The sequence below is a fragment of the Rhinoraja longicauda genome, chromosome 28 (genome assembly GCF_053455715.1).
Source record: "Rhinoraja longicauda isolate Sanriku21f chromosome 28, sRhiLon1.1, whole genome shotgun sequence".
In the NCBI taxonomy this organism is placed as follows: domain Eukaryota; kingdom Metazoa; phylum Chordata; class Chondrichthyes; order Rajiformes; family Arhynchobatidae; genus Rhinoraja; species Rhinoraja longicauda.
The window spans coordinates 31,444,441-31,458,061 of NC_135980.1; the positions used below are offsets into that span (position 1 = coordinate 31,444,441).

The 13,621-nt window shown below is 41.0% G+C and overlaps 1 protein-coding gene across 1 annotated transcript; it reads left to right on the plus strand.

Annotated features, from left to right (window-relative positions):
- The first annotated feature begins 660 nt into the window (after positions 1-660).
- Positions 661-12,645, plus strand: mydgf (myeloid-derived growth factor). The gene is made up of 6 exons (XM_078423901.1): positions 661-1,050; positions 4,242-4,292; positions 5,509-5,570; positions 8,171-8,252; positions 11,041-11,113; positions 11,771-12,645. Exons 1-6 carry the CDS (start codon positions 661-663, stop codon positions 11,848-11,850), a joined length of 738 nt encoding a protein of 245 aa, XP_078280027.1. The 3' UTR covers positions 11,851-12,645.
- Positions 12,646-13,621: the final 976 nt, after the last annotated feature.

Sequence of the window (13,621 nt, forward strand, 5' to 3'; positions counted from 1 at the left end):
TGTGGGATGTCCAGGGTGTGGGATGTCCAGGGTGTGGGATGTCCAGGGTGTGGGATGTCCAGGGTGTGGGATGTCCAGGGTGTGGGATGTCCAGGGTGTGGGATGTCCTGGGTGTGGGATGTCCTGGGTGTGGGATGTCCAGGGTGTGGGATGTCCTGGGTGTGGGATGTCCAGGGTGTGGGATGTCAGGGTGTGGGATGTCCAGGGTGTGGGATGTCCAGGGTGTGGGATGTCCAGGGTGTGGGATGTCCTGGGTGTGGGATGTCCTGGGTGTGGGATGTCCTGGGTGTGGGATGTCCAGGGTGTGGGATGTCAGGGTGTGGGATGTCAGGGTGTGGGATGCCAGGGGAGTGTGGGATGCCAGGGGAGTGTGGGATGCCAGGGTGTGGGATGTCCTAGGTGTGGGAGGTCCTGGGTGTGGGATGTCCAGGGTGTGGGAGGTCCAGGGGGTGGGATATCCTGGGTGTGGGATGACCAGGGTGTGGGATGTCCAGGGTGTGGAGTGACCGGGTGTGGGAGGTCCAGGGTGTGGGAGGTCCAGGGGGTGGGATATCCTGGGTGTGGGATGATCAGAGAAGTGGGAGGTCCAGGGTGTGGGATGTCCGGGGTGTGGGATGTCCGGGGTGTTGAATGACCAGGCGGGTGTGGGATGTACCTACCATGGGACACCTCCTCCTGTCGGAGGGTTTGGACGAGGTGTTCGGCCATGAGTGGTCGGCGGGGCTGGGCGGGGCTGTGCTGTGCTGTGCTGGTGCCGGTCCCCCTGCGATGGCGGCAGCGGGAGGAGTGAGGCGCGCACGGGCGGCGGTTATGACGGGGTCAGGGCCAGGGCGCGCGCGGGCGGCGGTTGTGGCGGGAGGAGTGAGGCGCGCGCCGGGGGCGGCGGTTATGGCCGTTATGGCGGTTATGACGGGGTGGGGGCGCGCGCCGGCGGCGGCAGCCGTTCTCCTCCTGTGCTGTCTGGGCGCGAGCGCCGCGGCCGACTCCACCCGCACCGCGCAGTTCGACGTCCGGCCCGGCGGCCTGGTGCACTCGCACAGCGAGACTCTGGTGAGCGGGGCCGGGGCCGGGGGGGGGTGAGGGGTGAGGGCCGCACTGGGGGGCCGGGGATGGATGAGGCGGCCCCGCGGTGGCGCCGATGGCGATCGGTCTCTGTAAACGGACCGACAACCGGGTGCGGCCGCGGCCGCGGCCTGTCGTTGTGAGCCGCGGCCCTCTCTCCCTCACTCACGCTGACAGCGGGGTCGGTTCGGCGGGCCGGGCCGGGGCGGAGAGGCGCCGCCACCGCCACGTCAGCCTGCTCGGCCGCTGGATCAAAATCATAATATAACCGAGTACAATCAAGACATACACATGTACAACAGGTAGTGCAAAGAGAAACATATCAGTGTGCAGAATATAGTGTTACAGCAGCAATACGGCTGCAGAGTAAGTCCATTTCAAAATTAGAAAAGGCCACAGGTGCAGGAGGAGGCCCTTCGAGCCTGTACGCACCGCCACTCAATGTGATCATGGCTGATCATTCTCAATCAGAACCCCGTTCCTGCCTTCTCCCCATACCCCCTGACTCCTCTATCCTTAAGAGCTCTATCTAGCTCTCTCTTGAATACATTCAGAGAATTGGCCTCCACTGCCTTCTGAGGCAGAGAATTCCACAGATTCACAACTCTCTGACTGAACAAGTTTTTCCTCATCTCCGTTCTAAATGGCCTACCCCTTATTCTTAAACTGTGGCCCCTGGTTCTGGACTTCCCCCAACATTGGGAACATGTTTCCTGCCTCTAACGTGTCCAACCCCTTAATAATCTTGTATGTTTCAATAAGATCCTCTCATCCTTCTAAATTCCAGTGTATACAAACCTAGTCGCTCCAGTCTTTCAACATACGACCGTCCCGCCATTCCGGGAATTAACCTAGTAAACCTATGCTGCACGCCCTCAATAGCAAGAATATCCTTCCTCAAATTTGGAGACCAAAACTGCACACAGTACTCCAGGTGTGGTCTCACTAGGGCCCTATATAACTGTAGAAGGACCTCTGCTCCTATACTCAACTCTTCTTTTCATAAAGGCCAACATGCCATTAGCGTTCTTCACTGCCTGCTGTACCTGTATGCTAACTTTTAAGTGACTGATGAACAAGGACACCCAGATCTCTTTCTACTTCCCTATTTCCTAATTTGACGTCATTCAGATAATAATCTGCCTTCCTGTTCTTCCCACCAAAGTGGATAACCTCGCATTTATCCACATTAAATGCGAGTATTAAAGGGCGGCACGGTAGCGCAGCGGTAGAGTTGCTGCTTTACAGCGAATGCAGCGCCGGAGACTCAGGTTCGATCCTGACTACGGGTGCTGCACTGTAAGGAGTTTGTACGTTCTCCCCGTGACCTGCGTGGGTTTTCTCCGAGATCTTCGGTTTCCTCCCACACTCCAAAGACGTACAGGTATGTAGGTTAATTGGCTGGGTAAATGTTAAAAAAAAAAAAATTGTCCCTAGTGGGTGTAGGATAATGTTAATGTGCGGGGATCACTGGGCGGCACGGACTTGGAGGGCCGAAAAGGCCTGTTTCCGGCTGTATATATATGATATGATGATATGATATGATAAACTGCATCTGCCATGCATCTGCCCACTCACACAACCTGTCCAAGTCACCCTGCATTCTCATGGCATCCTCCTCACAGTTCACACTGCCACCCAGCTTTGTGTCACCCCAAATTTGCTATTGTTACTTTTAATCCCTTCATCTAAATCATTAATGTACATTGTAAATAGCTGCGGTCCCAACACCGAGCCTTGCGGTACCCCACTAGTCACTGCCTGCCATTCTGAAAGGGACCCGTTAATCCCATCTCTTTGTTTCCTGTCTGCCAACCAATTTTCTACCCATGTCAGCACCCTGCCCCCAATACCCAATAATGAGGTAGGTTGGGAGATCAGGACTAGACCCTCAGTTTATGAGAGGACTGTTCAGTAGTCTGATAAAAGCGTGGAAGAAGCTGTTCCTGAATGTGGTGGTATGTGCGTTCAAGTTTTTGCATCTTCTGTCCGATGGGAGAGGGGAGAAGATAGAATGACCAGAGTGAAAATTATTCTGTTGGCTGCTTTCCCAAGGCAACATGAAGTATAGATGGAGTTAATGGAGGAGAGTTTGTGTTATAGACTGTGTTACATCCACAATACTCTGCGATTTCTTGCAATCTCGAGCAAAGTTGTTGCCAAAACAGCTTGTAATATATAACGATAGGATGCCTTTACAGTGTATCTGTAACAGTTGGTAAGAGTCTTTGGTGTCCTCTGAGAAAGTAGAGGCGTTGGTGTACTTTCTTAGGCGTAACTTCAATTTGGTTGGTCCAGGACAAATTGTTGGCTATATTTACGCCATCCCACTTTAATGCTATTGATGCTGACTAGGTTATGTATGCCATCTTCTTCCTGAGTCAATAACTAGCTCCTTTGTCTTGCTATTATTGAGGGAGAGGTTGTTATTGGAAATCTGGCATACAGCGTTGTGTAGTGTCATACATTTTCTGAAGGCTTCTATAGTAGTGATGTTCCCAGCCGAAGATTGGTCATCTTCTGCATTTCTGTCCAAAGAACTTTGCAAATGCTTCAGCCTTTACTTTTACATTCATGTCCTGGGTTCCATCATTGAAGACAGAAATGTTTATAGAAACTTTTTCCCATTGTTTAATAGTCCACTGCCTTTCAATAATGGATGTGGCAGGACTGTGTAGATTTGATCTGTTGGTAGTGAGAATTTTCTACAGCGTGTTGCTTTTCTGGTGCTTGGTGTGCATGTATTCCTTATCGAGTTGATATCTGATTTTTTTTTTCTTTTGTCTGATGCTTTTCTAGAATTTCACTTCTAAAGTTCTTCTTTGAGGCAGGGTTGGTCCAGCGGCTTAGTGAAAATAAGTTTACCGTGAAATGCAGCTCGGCTGTTTTTTATAGATACTCAGCTTTGAGCTACTGGAACTAAGAATCTCTCTTTTATCCTGTGTAGAAAGGAACTGTGGATGATTGTTATATATGATTGTATATATCAAAGATGCTGGAGTAACTCTGAGTCAGGCAGCATCGCTGGCATCATGGGTGACGTTTCGGGTTGGGACTCTTCAGGCTTCATGAAAGGCATTTGTGTGTAAATTGAATGAAAATTGTAAACCACAACACTCCTGTAATCACAGATTACATCATACTTTGTTTTAAAACATTGACTTTTTATTTCCATTTAGGGTGATCACTCATGCATATTTACATATGCATCTCAAGGTGGAACTAATGAGGTTAGTTAATTATGCCTATTTTGCAGTTGAATTTAATTGATGCTTATGTTGGGGTCCGATTCTTTTGAAAGATTTAGAAATCATTGTCACATTGAGATCATTAAGCAGTGCAAGCATTCAACCCAAAGTTTTTTTGTCCTCATTCTGTTTTATAATTGACTAAAGTTTAGTTTTTGTTGTTTATTATTGTCACGTGTGCTGTGAAAAGATTTTGTTGCATGCAGTCCAGTTAAAGAAAAATTATATATGATTGCAATCAAGCTGTACCCTGTATACTGTTCACTGATAAAGGGTACAACATTTAGTGCAAGATAAAGTCCGACTAAAAGTAGATGTGAGTTCACTCGCACCATGGCACTCTAGTTGGTGCGGACATTTCAGTTGCCTTCAGCTGGGAAGAAAATGTCCCTGAAGTTAATTTTTGTACCTGTGTCTATACATTTTTGAACTTCTGCCAACTGGCCTTCAATTGTTGGTATTCTTAAGTAGAGAAAGGGGTCATATTTATGCTGAACCACTTGACCACCACTGTTTTGTCATTGTGATGTCAAAATGTCTTTGTCCATGAATACCCCCAAAAAATACACTTGACCCATGCTCATGGTTGGTGACGGAGGGGGCCGCATTGGTTATGATAGTAGTCGAGTTACTTGATTGTCATCAGCAATGAATGCCCAGATATGCTAATAAATGTGATTATATTGCATGCTTTAAAAATAGCATATCAGGCTTGTATGCATTGTGTGATGTCAAGAAGTTCAAGCTTTATTGGTGCTCTGATTGCATTCCACTGTTCCATTCTATTCATGTCATGTCATTTTAACTGTAGGCTATTCTCGTTGGAATTCCTAGGTATATGTGCAATATTATATATTAGTTTTTCCACATAAATCATCTCACTTATTTGTTAATAATCAGCTTATCAGTCATGACTGCTGTTTTTGACTTTGTGAATAAATTAAAAGCATGCACTATTTGGAAGCTTCACATATTTGCCTTACACGGGGGAAATTTAAGAATTAGGTGAATTCGGCCCCAGCTCGATTTTAAAAAAAAAATTAAAAAATTATTTATTGCCTTTTCATTTGTTTTTAAACAACTGTTAGACAACAGTTTTAAGTTTTCTACCCTTGTCCTTGCTGTGAATCCAGTAATTTAACTAATTAATGGCATTGAAATAATGAAGATTCAGCTATACATGATTTTCTCATTGCAGAGATGGCACATGAGTGTAGGTATCAGTGAGGACAACAAGCTATTCTCTTGCTCTATCTGGCGGTGAGTAAATAATGAATAAGGATTTTATGTTACCACTTTGAATAAAAGACCATTTAGAGTTTAATCACTTCTCATACCCATACACAAATAATTCAAGAAATATACTATAGCAGCATAGTAAAGTATCTAGGTTAGCCATTTAGAGGGGAACGTTGATAGGAAAGGTTTAGAGGGATCTGGGCCAGGTGCAGATGAGGCAACTTGGTCGGCAGAAGATGGGCCGAAGGGCCTGTTTCCATGCTGTATGACTGTCTTTAAGAATAGAACTAACAACAAATTTAAATTTGTCACTTTTCGGTCGTTTCAAATAATGAAGTAAGGAAGGAACTTCATATCACTTAGCTTTCCCAGAAGGTGAAGAAAATGTATTTGCCTTTTGACAGTATGTTTGTTTATAAGGTTACTGATGAAGGTAATAATGCTTATATGGGTCTATCAAAACTAGTAAATAGTATTGTGTGCATGTTTTCAATAACTTCTGGAGCATTGATGTGTACCAAATATTTTTAATGTGCACCATATAAGCCTGCATAAAAGAATGAACAACTTAGGTTGGGTGGGGGAAATGATGAAGTCTGTTTATTTTGATGATATATTGAAACTGAACGACTGGAAAGGAACGATCCAGCAGGAAATTTTCCTGCCTTTTCTGAATTAAGAATTGACATCCTCTCGAATTGCTTGTGTAGTTATTTGGAACACTGGTGACTAGTTGCTTTTATGTAGCATAACATTCCCATGATTCAATCTGTATTTGGCATGTTATAAATTCATAATTTTTATTTCTTTACCAATGCAGGTGATTATTTCACACAATACAATTTCATTAAAATGTTAACGACTGCCTATTGTACCCAACCATATGTACCTATCAATGGTATTATATAGTGCCCTCCATATGTTTGGGACAAAGACCCATCATTTATTTATTTGCCTCTGTACTCCACAATTTGAGATTTGTAATAGAAAATAATCACATGTGGTTAAAGTGCACATTGTCAGATTTTATTAAAGGCCATTTTTATACATTTTGGTTTCACCATGTAGAAATCACGGCAGTGTTTATACATAGTCCCCCCATTTCAGGGCACCATAATGTTTGGGACACAGCAATGTCATGTAAATTAAAGTAGTCATGTTTAATATTTTGTTGCATATCCTTTGCATGCAATAACTGCTTGAAGGCTGCAATTCATGGACATCACCATTTGCTGGGTGTCTTCTCTGGTGATGCTCTGCCAGGCCTGTATTGCAGCCATCTTTAGCTTATGCTTGTTTTGGGGGCTAGTTCCCTTCAGTTTTCTCTTCAGCATATAAAAGGCGTGCTCAATTGGGTTCAGATCGGGCGATTGACTTGGCCATTTTTAGCTTTGAAAAACTCCTTTGTTGCTTTTGCAGTATGTTTGGGATCATTGTCTTGCTGTAGAATGAACTGCCGGCCAATGAGTTTTGAGGCATTTGTTTGAATTTGAGCAGATAGGATGTGTCTATACACTTCAGAATTCATTATGCTACTACCATCAGTAGTTGTATCATCAATGAATATAAGTGAGCCAGTACCTTCAGCAGCCATACATGCGCAGCACATAACACCCCCACCACCGTGTTTCACAGATGAGGTGGTATGCTCTGGATCTTGGGCAGTTCCTTCTCCTCTACTTTGCTCTTGCCATCATTCTGATATAAGTTAATCTTCGTCTTATCTGTCCACAGGACCTTTTTCCAGAACTGTAGTTGCACTTTTAAATACTTCTTGGCAAACTGTAACCTGGCCATTCTATTTTTGTGGCTAACCAGTGGTTTGCATCTTGCAGTGTAGCCTCTGTATTTCTGTTCATGAAGTCTTCTGCGGACAGTGGTCATTGACAAATCCACACCTGACTCCTGAAGAGTTTCTGATCTGTCAGACAGGTGTTTGGGGATGTTTCTTTATTGTAGAGAGAATTCTTCTATCATCAGCTGTGGAGGTCTTCCTTGGCCTGCCAGTCCTTTTGTGATTAGTAAGCTCACCAGTGCTCTCTTTCTTAACTGTTCCAAACAGTTGATTTTGGTACGCCTTAGGTTTGGCTGATGTCTCTAATAGTTTTATTCTTGTTTCTCAGACTCATAATGGCTTCTTTAATTTTCATTGGCACAACTTTGGCCCTCGTTGATAAATAGCAATAAAAGTTTCCAAAGTTGATGGAAAGACTGGAGGAAAGACTAGGTGCCGAGCTCTCTTATGCCTGCATTAAGAAGGCATTTAAACACAGCTGTAATTTCTACACGGTGAAACCAAAATGTATAAAAATAAATTTAAATAAAATCTGACAATGTGCACTCTAACCACATGTGATGTTTATTTCTATTACAAATCTCAAATTGTGGAGTACAGAGGCAAATGATTAAATGATGGGTCTTTGTCCCAAACATTATGGAGGGCACTGTAGCAATCTTGAATTTGGTTAACTGCCTCTTCTATTAGGTAAGGAAAAATGTAGGGGCATTCCTCATTGGATAGATAGGCTGGGAAAAATCATTTTCATGGAGAAAATTAGTTCTAAGAAGAAAAGTAAAAGTTATTTTCCAAAATAAGTTTACTTCATTTTTTTTCTTTCCAGGCCTCAGGGGAAATCCTACCTATTTTTTACTCAGTTTAAAGCAGAAATCACTAATGCCAAAATTGAATTTGCAAACGCGTTTGTAAGTATAATTTTTTATTTTGTTCTTTTGCAAAATAGAATATAAACAAAATAATAAGCCGAATAAGCAGCCAGGATGCAGCTGATTTTAAAGAGTTCTTAGTTTGAATTGTTGCAAAGTGTGTTAACCGTTACATTAATGCATAGTGAATAGGATAATGAGGGTACTAAATTGTCAGAATAAGTTTCAGATCAGATTACCTTCAGGAGGCAGTCTGTTGGTGTTCATATTGTATTCTTTATTTAAAAGCTTGCTCCTCTTGTGTTACAAATCAAATTGAAACCATCTATTTTAAAATTAAGCTGTATATAAAATACAAAATTTCAAAAGATTTTGATGCTCATAAATTTTACTTGTAATATTGATTTTGTAAATATGGAATTTGGATTGCATTCAAATATGCAGAAATCTCAGATTCATGTCTAATCAAAAAACAGTTCTTTTTGATCATCTCAGAACACATCTGTGACAACTGGCTAGTTTTCACTCAAATTGTTAGTTTATATTTTTTTGCAATAAAAATGTATCAGCTCAAAAATTCAGTGTGGGTTTTATCAAAGGTATTAGTGTGATCGTTGAGAGTCTATAGAGCACCGGTTTATAGTTATTTACATTTTTATATCTCGGTGAATGATACACATGATTTTGGTGAGTCCACACTTGGAATGTTTCATTCCGTTTTGGTCATCCAGCTATATGAAAGATTCCATTAACCTGGGATGAATGCAGAGAAGATTTGAGGATGTTGTCAGGGCCAGAGGGCTCAGGCTATAGGGTGAATCTGTGCAGGGTAGGACATTATTCCTTGGAGGCTGAGGGATGATCGTTATGGAGTATATAAAATCACGCGGGGGAATAGATAGGGTGAATATATAGATTTTTTTCCCTACAATAAGGGAATAAAACACGAGAGGGCATGGGTTCAAAGTAATTGGGGAATGATTTAATAGGAACCTGAGGGTCAACCTGGAAGGGTGGTGGATATATGAAATGAGTTGCCAGATTAAGTAGTGAAACAGGTATAATAACAAAAATTTAAAAAAACATTTGGACATGTACGTGAATTGGAAAGGCTTAGGGGATATGGTTTTGGCACAGGTAAATGGGAGTAGCTTTATGTGGGGTCTCTTCGTCGTATAGATGCATATAGAAACTACCTGTTTCCATGCTGTATGACTATGACATAAAATTCTCCAGTTTGTTTCATAGTTAACCTGTTAGCTGGTAGGCATCAGATTATTTTGTTATCCCCCGATCGGAAGGAATTTCCACTCCCTTATTAACGAGTGCAGAAGTTGAGATTCCATCTAGGCCTGTAATACTATAACTTCATAGCTCAAGTATTAAATAGACATATTTTGGGAACTGGTTGTAATGCTGAACAGCTAATATTGTCCCAGGCAATATTACCTATGGGCAGAGTTTAAATTGAGTTTAGGTTGGCACTGCTTAAAGGAAGTCAACACTTAAAACATATTATGTAGGAAGGAATTGCAGATGTCCCAAGGTCATTAAGGACATTGCACGAAAATCAAATTTCATCTCCTGCTTCCACTTTTTTTATTATGCTCGAGGTAATTCACCACGATTCATTGCAATAGACATTTACAGTTTGACCTAGCAAGTAATCATGTTGATGGCTGCCAGTATTTTGACGGTGTCTATGTTAATATTCTTGCAATTCACCAGTTTAGTGGCATATAAATCCATCATCATTCCCTGTCTTTCCCTGTCCCTGCTGCCCTCTCTTTGATGGTTGGGATAACCTGGGTCCCCTGATTCCAAAATTTGGCACCCAGGTTCTCTGAGGCCTTGAGTGCTGTACAGCCGAGGCCTTGCCTTAGAAATGCGAGGCAACTTTTGACAGGAGGATTGGGGTGGACCCTTATCCTTGCCAGTCTGAGACTTAAGTAAATTACTCCTTAGTTTGGGTTAATTGCAAAAGGAATCAAAGGAAACTTGATAGGCGCCAGTAGAGAAAAATTAAAGGTGGAATGGGACTAATATTTTCAAACATTTTATTTAAAAAATAGTTTTGACAGTCAGGTATTTGGACATTTCTTATGAGTCTGAAATTTCAATTTACAAAACTGGTTCAGGATAAAGCTTTGTGTTTACAGAATGTCTGAAGGTGGTGAATTATCAAAGAATCTCCCAGACATTCTGGCTGCCTACAGAGGGAGATAAAAATATGGGGAAGAGAAATATGCAAAAAATAAGTAATAACATTCTCACTGGTCTCCTAGAGCTGCTTTGCTAACAGGTGTTGGAGCCTGGTCATGAATTTGACAGAAGGAGAGGCAGGGAACCATGTGGCTGGTATTCCTAGAATGTGTCATTACCGTTTTAATTAGGAGAATACTTCTGAAGAAGACACAAACCATTTTTTCCCATTTTTATTCTTGGAATTTTCTTCTCGGTTTAAAATGGAGTTGACAATCGGCATTGAATTCTAGACAAGAAGCTATGATGCCATAGAATTTACTTGCATTTCCTTACAAGGACAATGTCATGAAAGTTTGGAGACATGTTCATGTTTTTTTTAAACATATTTATGGGTGTACACATGCAATATGTATCCTTATTGTTGATGTTGGCTATTTGATAAATGTTTTAAATGTATATGTTTTGATAGATTTTTGTATGAAATTGTGTTTTTCTATCACTGACAAAAGTACAATGTATTTGATGTTTAATGGAGGAATTATTTGATTTGAGCGGTGCCTTTTTCCATTGGGTGGAACAACTACTTTGATTTGCTGATGTTCGACTTTTCTCGCTTTTCCAGTCTGAAGGAGCACTAGGCGGCGGTAGTGACGTTCCCCTGAAAGAAAACGAATATGTAATTCATGAGAATACAGGTTAGTATAATGCACTAAACATGATAAGCTTTTTCTTTTTACTTTAATAGTTGATTATATATCAATGTCATAGTCTGCATCTTCCTACGTTGATTATATTTGAGAATTGCAAAGAGTCAGTCACAAGTTGGAAGTCAAGGATGAAAAAGCTGAAATATATCTTTTAAAGGCTAACAAATAAACTTGGAAACCTGTATAATTACTCAATTACATTTCAGTAATAAACCTTGATTAAAGGATGACTTCCCTCATATTTTCAAATCTCTGACTAAATGTTCACTTGCAAGATTTATAAAGTTCAAATTGGTTATGTTACTGCTTTACTATGTAGCTGTGTGGAGTTGGCAGCCTACAAGAGCATCCATAATGTGCTTCATAACATTTTGACCCTAATTCCTGGTCTTTCCTCAACTTGGAGTTTTGTTTTGACATTTTTTTTAATTCCAGGCTCAATTGCTGCAGATTTCCTTTGCAACCTCATGTTTTTCCTCGTTAAATAATTTGTATGTTACCTTATTGCATGACTCATTTCTGTGCAAATGATTTGCATTTAACATTTAAATAACATTATGATCGCTAATACTCAGAACAGGGTGGTGGTGATCAGTTTGGCCTTAATTATTGCTCCAAGAATAAAGTTTACTTTTCTTGTTACAGTGACGCACAAGGATGAATTGTTCAAATCACAGCTGTCCAAGCTTATTATTGTTGCCCGCTCAGGACATGATGAACTGTGATCAGAAGACCTTTTTTTTGACATCCGTTTGAAACAAAAGGGTTTTTTAATTATAGATTCATTATCTTAATTCAATTGTTGGGAATATTTTCATCCCCATCCTTTGTTTAGGTTTCCTTTCAATGACAGAGCAGATTGTGTCTACTGCTAAACAAAACCCCTATGCGATCACACATGAGCCTTTGCTCAAGACATAGATACTTCTAGTTAGTCTCACATTTTTAAGGTCAAGATCCTGGTTGGAACAAGGTGCTTCATTTAACAGCGTGACTGGAAAGAGGTGACACAGCACCCTTGGAAGATCAGTTGTGGCCTGACTCGCACTGTAAAAAGGAACCTTCGTTATATCCCATAAATCTGATTACATCTCAGAATTATAAACCAAGCATTAAAGTGTGCCTCTTTACAACACTGATTTGTATGTGTTAACAGAGGTACATTTGAGTAGCTTATGTACACTGGGTGCTCTTTTCAACCAAAAATATGAAACATGTCCATCAGAATGAACTTTGGAATCCTTTCAAAAAAATTGTGTTCAAATAATTGTTTAATAAACTTTGGTGTTAATTTATAGAGCTTCTCTCTACAGAGCTATAGTTGCAGTACAAATTGATTTTTACCCTTTTCTGGACTTCCTCCATTTCACATTTATAATATGCAGTGATTATTTTGGGACCATATGCTTTTATACTTTGCCATCAACTACGAATAGTGTGATACAAGCTTCATGTATCATTTACAGTGAATTTGCTTTTGTTTTACATCTCTGCCACATGAGGAATAAATTACTAATTTCAGCTCATTTGTATTTTATGTGCCTACGAATTTTATTTATGTCACACATCTTGGAAAAGGTGTTTGCAACACAGTACATAAACAGAGTATTGAAATGGAAAATTTAGAGGTTCTTAATAAAATTTAGAGCAGCAGAGGAGATATTTAAAGTGGTGATCAAGGAGAATTGAATAAGAAATATATCTAAGATGGATGGGTGTTTATGGTGGGTAGAGGTAGGAGTAAAATAGGAAATGCAATAAATGTAAAATATAGGACAAAAAATGGCCATGATAAAGTGCAGCTGCTCATAATAACGTCGTAATAACGTAGGGATTAAATTACAAAAGCATTATCACTTACAAAAATAATTTGAAATGGAGAATGGAGCCTGAGGATTCTTTAAGTAGCTTTTGTCAAATTTATTAGTAGAGGGAAAACAAGTCATTGAATAAGTAGAGTCAAGGATAAATAGCAGAATAGATGGCACAAAAGTTCATTAGTTGTAGGAGCAGATTTATGCCATTCAGCCCATCAAGTTTACTCTGCCATTCAATCATGGCTGATCTATTTTTCCCTCTCAACCCCATTCTCCTGCCTTCTCTGCATAACCCCTGACACGTACTAATCTAGAATTTGTCAAATTCTGCCTTAAAATTATCCATTGACAGTCTCCACAGCCTTCTTTCGGCCTTCCACTTTCCGAACCTACACACTAGGGGTAATTTACAGATGCTAATTAACCTACAATCCTGCATGCCTTTGGAATGTGGGAGGAAACAAGAGAAAACAATTGTGGCTTAAAATGGTTCACAAGCGTCATTGCTGGGAGTACTTGTTTGCTCCACATAAAGGATATGAGGTTGGGGATAAGTGCAATTTCAGATGAATGGAATTAAATTGCAGGATGTAATTCATATGCAGGAGGACTGAGCTGCCATATAGAAGATGCTGATGATTTTGTGGAGACAATGAACTGCAGATGCTGCTTTACAAAA

What these genes read in the sequence shown, in the direction of transcription:
- mydgf (XM_078423901.1), top strand. Translation starts at nt 661, where the DNA reads ATGGGACACCTCCTCCTGTCGGAGGGTTTGGACGAGGTGTTCGGCCAT. An exon ending in CTCAAGGTGGAACTAATGAG is followed by an intron (nt 4,293 to 5,508) that starts GTTAGTTAATTA and finishes TTCTCATTGCAG; the next exon opens with AGATGGCACATGAGTGTAGG. An exon ending in TTGAATTTGCAAACGCGTTT is followed by an intron (nt 8,253 to 11,040) that starts GTAAGTATAATT and finishes TCGCTTTTCCAG; the next exon opens with TCTGAAGGAGCACTAGGCGG.